This window comes from Phyllostomus hastatus, unplaced genomic scaffold (assembly GCF_019186645.2).
Source record: "Phyllostomus hastatus isolate PE091 unplaced genomic scaffold, TTU_PhHast_1.1 phas_contig_1, whole genome shotgun sequence".
In the NCBI taxonomy this organism is placed as follows: domain Eukaryota; kingdom Metazoa; phylum Chordata; class Mammalia; order Chiroptera; family Phyllostomidae; genus Phyllostomus; species Phyllostomus hastatus.
Window position 1 is genome coordinate 20,938,418 of NW_025333498.1, and position 14,345 is coordinate 20,952,762.

At 39.5% G+C, this 14,345-nt stretch overlaps 1 protein-coding gene across 2 annotated transcripts in view; it reads left to right on the forward strand.

Annotated features, from left to right (window-relative positions):
• The window catches only part of LRP2 (LDL receptor related protein 2), a 199,855-nt gene that overhangs the window by 18,654 nt on the left and 166,856 nt on the right, over positions 1 to 14,345 (forward strand). The window contains exon 1 of one of the 2 annotated variants that reach the window (XM_045860633.1): positions 181 to 263. The exons of the other annotated variant lie outside the window; for it this stretch is intronic. Within the exon in view, the coding sequence (XP_045716589.1) occupies positions 239 to 263 (25 nt within the window). The 5' untranslated portion in view covers positions 181 to 238. Of the gene's footprint in view, positions 1 to 180; positions 264 to 14,345 lie in introns of those variants that run through there. 2 annotated transcript variants of the gene reach the window in all.

Here is a 14,345-nt window from a genome sequence, read left to right on the forward strand (position 1 = left end):
GCTGCGAAGTGAGCATTGTTATGAATGAAGTTTGGGAAAGAGCATGAAGTCGTGTAGGCCTGAGGGAGCCAAGAGCCAAGAAACACTGCCCTGGTTTGGCGTTTGCACTTCGTTCTGGGGGAGGGTGTGTGAGCAGGAGGTGGAGTTGGGAGAGGGGACTCTGGTCAGACTGTGGAGGATTTCGTATGTCAAGCTAAGAAGTTTGGTGCCTTTGAAGAAATATGAGCTGGGGAGTGAAATGATCAGACTTCCATTTAATAAAGGTAATGCTTGCTGCAATGAGGAAAAGCAGATCAACCCGTATATTAGGAAATTACTGTAATTATCTGAGTGACAGGTGATGAGGGTAGAACTAAACTTTTGGACCTCAAGGTAACCAGAAGGGGAGAGAGTCACCATGGAATGTAGAAAAATCTTTTTATTTGTTGCACTTTTTAATATTCTATTATTTGTTTTATAGTTATGCTTTATTTGTGAGAGCATTAGAAGTATCTTTTCAATGTACACATTATTTACATTTATAAATACTTAATGGTATTTTCTTGAATCCTCTTGTCTGAAACTTCTAGCTAATTGACTATGTGGGCATGGCATGTGATGTGTTCTTTGGTTTGGTTCATTGATTCCTAGCCAGTAGAGAGCCCTTAGAGAGCATCTGGAAACGGGTAGTGACATTTTTTTTTCTCTTGTTGTTATTACGATGCCTGAGTATCACTCCTGGCATTTAGAAGGCAGAGGACAAGGATGGTAAACCATCTGCAAGACACAGCGCACTTCCACACTACAAGGAACTGTCCAGTCTCACATGCCGAAAGTTTCTCATTGAGAGCCCATCTTGGCTGATAGGGAGTGAATAAAGACGCAGGGAGGAGTAATACTGGTGCTAAGAGCTGACATTTTCCTAAAACTTACTACAGCCTCTGATATAATCACCATAACTGTAGAGTTTAATGCTTGTGACAGTCCAAGAAGGTACATGCCATTACTATCTCCGTTTTACAAATGAGTAAACTGAGGCAGGGTAGGAGTTTCGGCTCTGGATTTTGCACGCCGAGCTCTAGTGTTCTATTATTTCCACATGCTTTACTCTCTTGATTATGGAAACTTTATTGAACACCTACTCAATTTAATTAAAAAAAAAGATCAATTATAAGAGGAAAAGGAGAAATACATTTGCATTGTGTACTTTATTAAATTTCAAAATATACCTCTTGGAAACATTTCTTCCAGTTTAATAGAATATTGGTGAAGTACTTCCTCCAGGTGTTTTTTAAAATATGGAAAATGTTTGATGACATTTGTTTAAAGTTAGAGAGGCTTTATGGATTGTGAGAAGCTCTTTTTTTAATAGCTCATTTTTTATATGTTTTCCATCGTCATTTACCCCCTGTATCCTCTTGCACTGGGAGAAGCTCTCACTGGATGATAGAACAGCTGGTGCTCTGTCAGTGTCTGGCGAAGTGAGTCAACTCCCTGGAGGCACTTAGTGGCTCTACAGGGTGCCATGGTCTTGCAGATTTGTTTTTGTACTTCTCATAAAAGGGAATCTGCCTCAGGCATGGTCTTTGTAAATTGCAGGCATGTGTTAGTGACACCGGATGAAGAATGTGGCTTTTCCTTGGGCATGCCTCACACTTTCCTGCTTCCGTGCCAGTTCAGGTTTGTGCCTGTGTCAGGCGCACCCTCCCTGGAGACCCACACGTCGGAGCATGCACACACCTCCCTGCACAGGGCTTTTCCTCATCTGTGCTGAGTGTTATCTGAACATTTCTCCCAGCACTTCTCATCATGCCATGAATTATAATTATTTATGTCTGTATTTTATCTCTTCCTCTAGAATAAGACCATTGATTCTAAGAGTTATGCCTGCCTCTTCTGGCATCCTGTGTCTGGCACAGAGCCATGAATAAAGTGGAGCTCAAATCTTTGGTTAGTGGAAAGTTAAAAAAAACTACACGAATTGTCGTAAAGCAACTCCATCTCCTAGGGGAAGTGATAGGCACACTATATTCTGGACTGGTGTTGTGGAGAGGATATTGTTTGGTTTGAACAAGATAGACATTTGTTTCTTATATAATCAGCAGCAGAAGGCTGGTTTGGTACTTCCATGGTATCATCAGTAACCAAGCACTTAACTTCCTGCTCCGCCATTCTCTGCTGGTGGCTTCCATCCCTAACTTCACCTTATTGTCCAACACAGCTTTTATAGCTGTAACCATCTCTGCTTCAGGCTAGGTAATAGGAATGGAGGGGGGAAAAGAAGGGTGCGCCTTCTCTCTTTCAAAAAGAGTTTCTGAAAGTCCTACTTAATACTGGTGTTTGCATTTCATCTTATTGATGACCACACTTAACTGAAGTCTGGGAAATGTAGCCTCTTAGCTGAACACATCGTTCACCCGATGAAGCTGGGATTCTGTTTCTGAAGAGGAGGGGGACCGAGTACTGAGGCAGGCTGCCGTGGTCTTGAGCAGAGGTGTGCAGGTGACCCTGGGCGTTCGAGAAGCACTTTTTGGGAGAGACATAAACAATTTGAACTAAATACAGGGGAGAGATACAAGAATGATGAGAGAACTGGAAACCATGTTATGGGAGGAATGATGGAAAGACTGGGGATTTTTCTTTCTTCTTTTTTTTTTTTGGAGGTGAATCAGAGGAACTGTGACTAGCCCTCTCTTCAAATGTTCGAAGGACCGTTCTATGGAAGAAGGATAAAACCTATTTTAATGGATTTAAGGATAGGAAGGAAATTGTAGGCACAAAGCATGCACCAAAGGAATGCTGGAATTAGACTTTAAGGTCTCTAAAGACCTTATATAGTAGAGATGTATGACCACATACATACATCTGCGAGTCTCTGACTTCGAGGTTAGAAATACTGCTCGTTCTCTGGGTTCTTTGTATCAGAATTCCTTTTCTTAGTGGTTGCTATGGTGGTGATACTGTTAGCAGTTTACATTTTGAGAAGTTCAAGACTTTACCTTTTGTGGGATGTGATCCCTGTATCCTTCATGCTTAGCCTCCCTAAAAGGCTAAGTCAGAAACAGTTTCTGCACTTACAGCCAAGTGAGGAGAATCCTTAGATTGTAGATACTAATATCAGAGTTTAGTAATTCCATATTGTTCAACTCAGTAATTCAGTAAGTGTTGTCACCATCAACTTCTTTGGACTAAGATATCTGTGTTTAGGCAACTGGTTAATTTTATTAAGTGAAATATGAATTGTTTTCATTATTATTAAACACTTTAAACACTCCTGAAATATAATTGTTTAATATGTCTTAAAAACAGAGGTATTAGATCTAGTATAGAAATGTTCACTTGAAACCTATATACTCCTGTTAACCAATGTCACCCCAATAAATTCAATAAAAATATCAGAATGAAATGCCAGTAGGGTGGGCATTAGTGCTTCTCAAACTTTGATGTGCCTGCGAATCACCTGGAATCTTGTTAAAATACATATTCCTATTAGCAGACCTAGGAGAGGCTGGTAATCAGCTTTCCTAACAAGTTCTCAGGTGATGTTAATGGCACAGAAGATGTACTAGTAGAGGGTTTTTGATTAAGGAGGAGTTCCGTCTTATTCTCTACATGTGAATGTGCCCTACAATCTTAGGACTTCAGTACATTCCCTTTGCAGTCCGTAATGGTAAGAACACAGACAGACACGCCAAAACAGAGGTGTCATCAACCAGAGAAATAAACTAGCAAAGAGCTCCCCATTTGGGGGCGTGCAACAGGCAACTGATTGCTGTATCTCACGCACATTGATGTTTCTTTCCCTCTCTTTCTCCATCCCTTCCCCTCATTGTAAAAATAAATAAATAAAATCTTAAAATAAAAATCAGTTCTCAAACTGATTGCAGATTATGAATATAGAAGTGTTAGAGTATAAGCAAATATCTATGAAGCAGGAAAAAACTGAAAAATTCAAAGGAAGACAACCTATAAAGTTTAAAGGCTCAGAAAACACTTGGATAACAACAGTAACAGTAGCTCACACTGGATGGATACACACTTACTTATGTGCCAGGCCCACAGTCCTTATTCTGTCTTAGCTACTCCTGTGAGCAGCCCTTATTATCTTATTACTCTCATATTTAGATGAGGAAACTGAGGCATGGAAATTAAATAACATGCCTGCCATAGTATTAGTCTATTAGTAAGCGGGGGAGTTGGGGTTTGAACCCCGGCTGTGTGACTCCAGGGGCTTACCTCTGGAAAGTTTTTTGGCTTCTAAGCAGTCTTCCCTTCCTCTCCCTGCCTACCTCCTCCCCTGTTTTAGAGTAGTGTGTCAAGCATACAGCCACCTGGTTAGTCAGGCTTTGTTTCTTAACTTACTGTGGACAAGCTGTTGGCTCTTAGAAATGCTGGGCTGAATGGAAGAAAGGAAATAATAGACTCCTAGACTTGACATGCATTCCTGAAGTACACCATGTATGCCCACGCACAGTGGGTGGGACTGGTGAATCTTGTGTTTCTCGTGGAAGCAGTTCTTTGTTATAAATAGTAGAGGGAGGGGTATTAATTTAGCAAAGAACCAAACTACCGTGTTTCAATGAGTCATATTTATTTGTTACTTGTTTTGCTAGGCCTCCAAAATCATTGCTTCAGCCATATTTCCTTAGGGCCTTTTTCTTTAGCCTGGATTACTCTAAGACAAATTACATTGATCCAGAGATGTCTCCAGATTCTCCTGGGAAGCCCTTAACTGGTCTGTGGTTGTATGGAAAAATGCTGCTGAAGAGGTTTCTGGTTATCAGCAAAGATGGCCTAGTGCACGTCCCGCAACCTGTGTGGTACGGTATCAGGAGCCCTGATAAGATACTCTATCCACCTAAAATCTGCCCCATCAAGCTGGTGAGGAAGGTATTTGGGCACTAGAGAATGCCTAACATGCCACAATTAGAAAATTCATTCCTTTGAGGGATTCCTGTTTTCTGCTGAAAGTGCAAATACCCATGGGAGGGCTTTACAAATCGCTTACAAGTTGCTGTGAATAAGTTCACCAGGGAGCAGATTTTGGAGGTCCCTCATCGTCTAATTCAGGGCAGGTTGAGAGCCATGAAAACTCCAGCCAGAATATGGGGACTCCAGGGAGAGAGAGGGAAAGGATTTTTAGACAAGGGCGGGGAAATAAAGCAGAGGTGGGACCATTGAAGTAGATAAGGCCCTAATCGCCTCATTCCTGGACTATCAGAAGAGCCTTTTAAGTTGCTTTTCCGTCTTTGTAACTTTACCCACAAAATCTCATGAAGTGTTGAGTGGCTTCAGTAAACAGTGAACATAACCCTTCTTGGAGAACTGGACTCACTTAGTTTCTGGCAGGAAATGGGTTGGTTGTACTGGTTTGCTTGGGGAGAGCCAAACTGCTGTGGCTTTTTCTCTTTACAGTAGTGTCCTGGAGGTTGTTATTCTTCCTCCTTAAGAGCACGCAGATAAGCTTCCACGTGTGTTTGTTGGATTGAATTGAGTTTGGAGCCTCTGCTCTGTCAAGTGGAGAATTGTGAGGAGGGTTCTAGGATCTCCATTTTGTAGGGAGCCTAGGGCTGGGGTTATGGCAACAGGACATTTTATTTTTCCTTTTGGAGCTGTTGGATGTCTAGATTTATGTAAATCCATTCTCATTCAATCAGGAAGAAAGTAACAATTTGAAATGATAAAGATTTCTTTTGGATGTATCGTAAAGGCATTATCATAAATGATTCTAGTCCAAGAATATGGTTGCATTTGTAGCATTTTTCTATATATAAGAGAAATTTTAGAGAGTAGGGATAATGAATATCTTATGACATTTAGGGAGAATTTGAAATTTCATTCTTTGAAAACTAGGAATTGGAGAAACTTTTGAACTTTCTAGATGGAAAGCTTTTCAAGCTTAGTTTCAATGGATTAAAATCTAGAATTCATTCCTATTCCCAGTTCTCTGCCATATGTTGAGGCATCAGCTGAGGTCAATAGGGATCCTTTTATGACTATAAAAAGTAACCGTGCCCAAGTTTAATGTACAGTACACTGATTTAAGGTCTACTCTGGAAAGCCTTTATATTTATCTTTAATTATTTTTTGGTGTTGAAATTATGTACTTACAGAATTCCAATACAAACTCCAAAAGGATCACCTTAGATACAGTGATTTAAAATAGACAAAAATATGAAAAATGACTGTAGGAAAATGGAAAAATACATAAGGAAGATAAAGGAAACCAATGGCAGGCTTGGTTTTGGCTCTACCTTGACCTCTGTTTCTGGTATAAACCTTGATTTTCAGTCTTGCCCTTGACCCCAGACCAGGCTGGTGAATACTTGTTCATGGGCAGGAGGCAACACAACCCCAATCCATTCGTGTTTTCAGTACTGAGCCTCCTGGGAGCGAGGTTTTCAAAATTTCTCTAAATTAGTTATTAGGGGAATAAACAGATCTTATCTGGTGAAAGCATTTGATCCTGGAGCATTTTATCTCCTAGACGATTGGAAGGCTAGAGTCAGGTGAGGGGTGGGAGTGCCCAGCAGGGACCCTCCCTCTGTGGAGGGGCTGCTGAATGCAGGCACTGTGCTGATTGCTCTACACGTACCGCTTTCATCGTCACCACAACCTGATTCTGCAGGTTAGAAATTCTGCAGGTAAGAAAACTGTGTATCAGAGAGTTTAAATTGAGATTCATCGAGCTAAATCAGCTAAGCAACAAACTTTCATTGAGCGAAGATTCCTCGGTGACGAAGAGAAACAGTTCCTGCCCTCAAGGAACTTGGAGTTTAGATTTATTTGGGGATGGTCAGTGCTCTTGTGAGGGTTAAAGCCAAATTGTCCCTTGACTCTTAATCTAGTATTTTCTCCATTAGTATTTTATTTGAGCTCTTATAAAAAAGTCTGAATTTCATCCCTGGCTGGTGTAGCTCAGTGGATTGAGCTCGGGCTGCGAACCAAAGTGTAGCAGATTCGATTCCCAGTCAGGGTACATGCCTGGGTTATAGGCCATGACCTCCAGCAACTGCACATTGATGTTTCTCTCTCTTTCTCCTTCCCTTCCCTCTCTGAAAAGAAATAAATAAAACCTTAAAAAAGAATGTGAAAATTGTGTTTAAAAAAGTCTGAATTTCTTACTGAATTTAATTAAGATTTTATTTAATTGTTACAATACTTAAGGACTCTCTCATTTGTTCATTGTTTAATTCAGGACTGTCACCCAGTTTTCAGAATTGAAACAGCCACTGAAAACTCTATTTTTGACCAAATTCTTAATATCAGTGTATTTTCTTGATTGCCTTTTAAAAAGCTGTAATACAGATAAAATTTCAGTAAGCAGTGGTTTTAATTTTTGTGTATATTTAGTAGGGATTTTATTGTATTTACTTTCTAGTAGTGTATTACTGAAATCATTACTTTTTTCCATCATTAAACTTCTAAGATTCTATTTTAATGGATGGTTTCAAAATTTGTAATAGTGACAGTATATTTTTACTGTCATTACTGAAAATACAGATTAGGTAATATCTTAGGAAACATACTCCTCTTTTTTTCTTCTTGCCTCTGACAATCACTGTAGATGAATTCATAATTCTATTTAAACTGCTCTTAATATTGGGACATTATAAATTCCCCATATACATATAGTTAGAAGCTTAAACACTCAAACACCATTTCATTACACATAGATATCAGTTGGTAACAATATAATGTTGGTGATTCTGTGTCAGCAAACTATTGAGTTGTTTCAAGTAATCACAGTCACATCATAACATGAAGTGATGACATTTATAGAGCCTGGAAGTGATCTGGAGACCTATAAACACTGTTCGAGCCCAGGCAGAACAAACCAGGGCAAAGGCCTCCTGGTGTGACTGATAACCTGCTGGTGAGGCATGTTCTGAAGTCCTTTTCGGGCCAGTCTGTTAAAATCAGTGTAGTAGAGGAGACACAAAAAATTTCTGCCCTGCAAGTCTTTGCAAATATAATAGATACTATTTTACAGATACCCTAGTTATCCAAATCAGCTTTACCTTCGATTTCATAGAGGGAAACTAATATCATGATTATGTTACTGTTAGCAAATTGCTTATAATGAAGACTAGAAATGTTGATTTGTAGAATCAGATGTAGCCTATTTTGTAGCATGCTGAGTACTCAGTACTCTCCACTTCAGAGTAATGCTGGATATAAATGTAAAGCTTTATATAATATGGGAGACAGTCCCATTCTTTAGTAAATTAGCAGAGAATGACCCAAACATATAAATAGGCTCCCAGGGGTTTGGGGCTGACTGCTTATAGTCTTTATGGCTCCTTATGCAGGCCAGCATGGATGCTGGCTGTTGAATTGTTGAATTGTTCATTAGACTCTAAACAGCAGGGCCGTTTATAAAAGTCCATGAATCCACAAGATCTCTAGGCTTTGTCTTTGGAACAGCATCTTGGCTTCACCATATATTCTAATGCACCATATATTGCTCATTTATTGAGGGTCATCTGGGTATAGGAGGTACTGTGCTAGGCACTGGGATCACAGAGGTATTTATTCCTGCCCTTGCGAGCTTTAGGTTTAGAGTAGCATTCTGTTCATGGTAGAATCATAATAAATTACTGCCACCTTGCTATCACTCTTCTCCTGGTCATTTAATTGCATCTGCTTCTTCTGTTCTCTCTCTATTTTATATATTACGTCATGGTAGGAGAATTTGGAGTTTCTGCTCATAAAATCCTTTCTGCAATTTAATCTGTCACTAGAAGGAAAAACAAAACTACTGTGTAAAACATCAGCAAAACCAGTTTTTTAAAAAAGGCAATGGCAATGTATTTTTGTTAAAGATCTGGACTTCCATTTACCAGATGATTATCAGTAATTTTTGTCCAAGAACAGGCTTTTAAACTTATTGGTAGAAATCTTTTCACATTCTTGCTGTACAATATTTCTTAAGAATTTCAGAATTTTTTCGTTGGCAGAGACCATGCAAGCTCAAAGCTAAATATCAAGGTTGAGTCCTGTGTATGTGGTGTAACCGCTGTGATAGTCAGGAACTAAATAACATGGAGTGAGAGAGAAGGAATGTAGTGAGGTGCTTGTATGATTCAGTCAAGACCTGGTTACAGATGATTCAGCCTATGACTAGAGAATCACCAAACCCACCAGCTAGGAGTCAATTTCTTCTCCTTTTGCTACTCTTGTTGTAATTTCCAGTATCAAGCCATTGTTTATTTGATAACCTGCTCTTAATCTGCTTTTTAAAATGACCAAAATAGTAGTGATGCTTGCAGCTTTAACACATCTGTATTAACTTGATTTATGGTTCAATGCTTGGGTTTAATTAATTAGAACAACCCTGGTTTGATGCTGTCTGTAAATGCTGTGTTTGGGCTAACAGTGCGTCTATCACATGGTTACAATCCCTAAGCAGAAAAGCTGTCTGCCTGCAGATGTGTATAGCTGCTTATTTTTTTTTAAAGTGTCTCTCTCTTTTTTTGTTTAGTGTTTGATTCCATTTAACCATTTTCCAGTAATTTATATTGCTGATTGAGAATACAGAAATACTTTGGGCAATTGGGACTGGCAATAAGCTCTTCAAGTGGAGGTGATTTATAGTTTTCGTACAAGGGGCATTAAATCATTAAGTGCTGAAGGGTATTTTACTCTTTTCTTAAGTAGTCTGATTCATTGGGTCCTTATTTAATGAGCAGGCGGACAACCTTAAATTTTCTTCTGTTTGGATAGTGTTCTTTTCAACATCCTATGTAAGTGTTGCTCTTTGGCCATTAAAGAAATAACCAGTTAAACCCTCATGGGGCGTTGGGACAAAGGTCTTGTTTTTCTCCCACGTGGAGGAGTTTACTTATAGGAACCTCAGCAGACTTGATAGAGAAAGCGCTGAGTTATTGGAGGGACTCCTGCGAAGACTAGTGCATTTCAGTGTTTGGGTATTGGCTGGCAGGGAGTTTTCATTGCTGAGCATTCTTGGTAAAAACTTGGAGATTCTTTTGAAGAAATTATTTTTTGTTCTGGTGATCATACGGATGGGAAAAGGCTGCACCACAAAACAGGTGTTTAGGACTTTGTTTTTTGTGGCAGTGATCTTTTACATTAATGAAGAACTGCTTGAGGACTTTAGATTTTCGACTCTTTTTTTTTTTCTGGTGTGGCTCCCCGTGCTCCCCCCTCCCCAGTGGAGAAGCCTGGGGACGGACCGGACCGTGGAGCATTCCAGGGTGAAGCAGGCCTCCCTGGAACTTAGATTCTTTATCACACTCCCAGGGGAGTTCATTTCAAGTTGCTGGTACTAGCAGCTGCAGGCTGATATTGCCCAATCCCAGGCCCTCTTATTGATGGGCGGGAGGGAGTGGGATTGCTGGTTAAGAAATTTTATTATCTTTAGAAGGGAAGAATTTATTATAGGGGTTTTCTTAGATGATCTCTTTCATGTGGGTTAAGATGTTTTGAGCCCTGATTGTTCAAGCTACTTAGAAGTTCTAAGTTGTTCTCAAATGGAGTGGTACTGCCACTCTCTAGGGGTATTTGGACATATACGGGGGCATTATTTGTTGTCACAGTGACTAGAGGATGGGTACTACTGGCATTCCACATGTGGAGGCTGGGGGCACTGCTCAGGGCAGCTGAATAATTGTTTCACCCTAAATGCCAATCACATCCTCTCAAGAACTCCTGGGAGGTACGGGTTTATATATAATGCTCTGCAGTGTTGATTGATGCTGGTTGTAGGGGTAGGAGGTATTCAGTGATAAAAAGTGGGATGTAGGAGACTATGGGGGAGGGGAGAAAGCTAGTATTTAGATAAAAATGGAGAAGAGTAGGTCAATTAGAAAAAATGGGCTCAATTTCCCACTTCTCAGAATTGAGGGTCTACTTTGATAGTGTATCATGCTATTCTGCTGGCTTTGACCATTGAGAAGACACTTTAAAATTTATTAAGCAATTATTTAAATGACCTTTGAGATCAACTGACTATTCTGAGGATTGGCTGTTTATATAGGCTAAATGCTGAGATGCATCAGCTTGGAGAGGACGGCGAAGCAAGGGCACTAGGATAGTTTCGGTGGCACCTGCAGACACTGTTTGTTGGCCGTTTGCCATGCAAGTGGAGCTGCTTTGGGTTAGGACTGGGACAGCTGCAGGGGCTGGAGAAGAAACGCATCTCTGCTAGCAGCCTGTTGGTGAGCTCCTGACCAGCCTGCTTGCCGAGCTCGTGTTCTGGGAAAGGTTCTGGGGAATAAAGTGGAGCCCCAAACTCTTCTCATGGCCAAGGTCTGCATCCTCGTCCAGGTTTGCATCCACCCAGAGCGACCATTAGTTTTAACACAGTTACTGGCACTAGTGATCTGTATGTTTTCTCACTCGCAATCATTTTGATCATGTCATTCTTTTGCTTAGTATTCAAGACCCTGTCTTTTCCATCTCAGCCTTGTTGACTACCACCCTACAAGGGGTTCTCTGCCCTTGGTCCATGGAGGCCTGCTCATTAGATCTTCATCCATACTAGGCTTCCCTCAAGTTCTTCGGGCCTTACACAATGCCTGGTCCCTCCTGCTCATCACCAAAGGCCCCACTGCAGTGTTACTGTCCTTCAGGCAGCCTCCTCTGATCACTGCAACCTGCAATGTTGATTTTTTTTTTCTCCCTGAGACCAGTTGGTTCTTGTCTCTGCTGCTTATGTGGAACCAAAGTGTCTAATGTCATTTGGTGTAGCTTTGGAGTCAGACTGCCTAGATGTGAATTCCTGATCCACTGTCTACTAGCCGTGAGATTTGGTCGAACCTCAGTTTCCTCATCTATGAGATGGGGCTATCAGTATTATCTCACAGGGTTGTTGTGAGGGCAAACGAAATAATCTGTGGAAAATGTTTAACATACTTCTGGCACATAGTAAATTCAGGGTAAATGAAGGGGTTTGTGGGAAGTGGCATGCAAAAGAGCATAGAGTTTTTCATGGAGCAATCACACAAGTCCTGGGTCTAAATCAGACTCTGACCTGTTCTACCTCTGTGACCATGGGGGAAGTTTATTAATGTCCCTGAGGTTTAATCTCCCCTTCTGTTAATTAAGTACAAATCCCACTTTATAAAATTTCTAAGAGGGTCCAATGGATGTGTATGAAGCTTTGTATGCTACCTGACACATAGTGGGTGCTCAATATAATGTATGAATAAATTTGTAAACTCAGTGAAAAAGGACCATATCTTAGCTTTCTTTATTTCTTCCACAAACTCTAGAGCAATTTTTTGCACATAGTAGATATAAATATTTTTTGTGGCTTTAGTGAGTCTGACTTGGTCCTTTTTATTTTTTAATTGCACTTAAATAATGAGTGTACATGATCACTCATCAACTGGCTTTGTGGGTTTTACTTTAAAGTTTTTGACTTCTTGAAGTGTCCTCTTACTATTGTTTTGCTCTATAAAAATATCAGGGCTCTGAAACAATAATTTGGAAAAAGCAGCCAACTCAGTGGTTTGTTAACTGTTAAAAAAAAGACTTCTGGCCACCTATTTGGTTATCTGTTATAAAATCAGGAAGCAAAAATACTGTGCAGAAAGAGTAGTAGGTTGGTTTGCTCAGCATGTCTTGTTTCAGTTCCATCACTCGAATCCCTGACTGTCCTACCTGTTGACATTAGGCAGAACAGGGTCTTCCATACAATTTGTTACCCTTGGCTGTCATGGCTGCAATGTAAAGTTTTGGAAATAAGCAAACAACTAAAGCTTCAAAAGAGGACTGGCCTTGCTAGTGTGCAGAAGGTGTGAGAATTATAATGAACCATCACCCAACTTATAAACAGAAGTGTGTCTATCAATACCAAGAGAATAAAAATAAAGTACAAAAAAGTGAAGTAAAATTATGGATGAATTAAGGAATTGCTTCTTAAATGTGTTTTTCTCTTTAAGTTTAGTGAAGTATGACTGTTAAAATGCGAAGTGTTTTTGCATGTGTTTAAAATGAGCACGTGCACCTCCTCAGGTAGACCAAGTGTCTGCAAGGACCAGCATGTGTTAAGAGGATTTGCTATAGAAATTACCTTACTCTGTTAGCTTTTGACAACGTTCCCTTGACAATGACTTGCCTTTCTCTTCTAGGAAGAAAATTCATGAGAGAGAAAAAAAAAATAAAAGGAAAGGATAAAATAACGAGACTGTTATTAACATGACTCAACATTTTCTCTTTCTTTTTTTAAACTGCTGGGTATTCCTTTTATTTTAAATTATTCCATATTTCATTTTTTGATATGGATTTAAATAGTAAATTCCAATTTCAAGTCTCATTATTTGCCCTGATGGTTTTATATACTTGTGATATATAACCATAGCAAGAGTTTTACAAAGGGGAATCTCTGTTACCTGATGAATATGTGTTAACTATCCTGTGTGTACCCAGAGCAGTGCTAGAGGTTGTAAAAGGTACCGAAGTTAAGTGTTCTCAATCCAGTGTTGTGCCCCATCCTGGAAAAACAAGTGATTTATTCCTTCCTGTACGCACTACCTGTTACTCTAATGTCTAATCTTAACACAATTCTTAGTCCAAGGCTTAGATCAGAAAGCTTGGGATATGGCTATTCATAAAGAGAGGATTACTTTTGTTTTTTTCTCCAGCTTGGGGTTCTACAAGTTTTGAAAAATAAGTTTATCCTGACAACTAATATAATTTTGTTTGAAGAGATAGAAAGTCTTTTTTTGTTTTTGTTTTGATTTCCTTGCACTGCTTTTGATCGTTGCAAATTTTCCAAAACTCAAAAGTTTTTACCAGCAGTGTTAGCTGCCAAGTAGATGACTAGTCTCCAGTAGAATTGTGTTAGCATATGCTATGGATTCCACACCAGCTCAGTTAGTGAGTTCAGTTCCTGTTGATAGCAACTTTGGGAAAAACGTCAAATTTTTACAATTATTCTTGAGTTTGGTAGTTTTTTTTTTCTTTTCTGGAAAAGGAATACAGAGCAGTGGTTAATATAGCACAGATGCTGGAACCAGAACTGTCAGATCCAAATTCTCGCTTCACACACATTTTCTATTCGGTCTTGGGGAAGTTACTGAACTGTTCTATGCCAGAATTTCTATATTTGTAAAATGTTTATAATAATGGTATTTATCTTGTAGGGTTTTTATGAGATCAAATGACTTCAAGTTGGTCAAGTGCTTAGAACAATGCTTGCCATTTAAGTACCACATGTGAATTTTTTATCACCTTCATACCATCTATTTTTATCCTCGGGAAGGGTTAATGCTGGGGTGGTAGGTTGTCTCTTTGGTTCTAATGGATCCTCATCAATAGCCGCCTAGTTCTTAACAAAAGTTTTTTTTAAAAAAAATATCATGTGTTATATTTTCTTCCTTGGTTTTTATTAGAGGGAA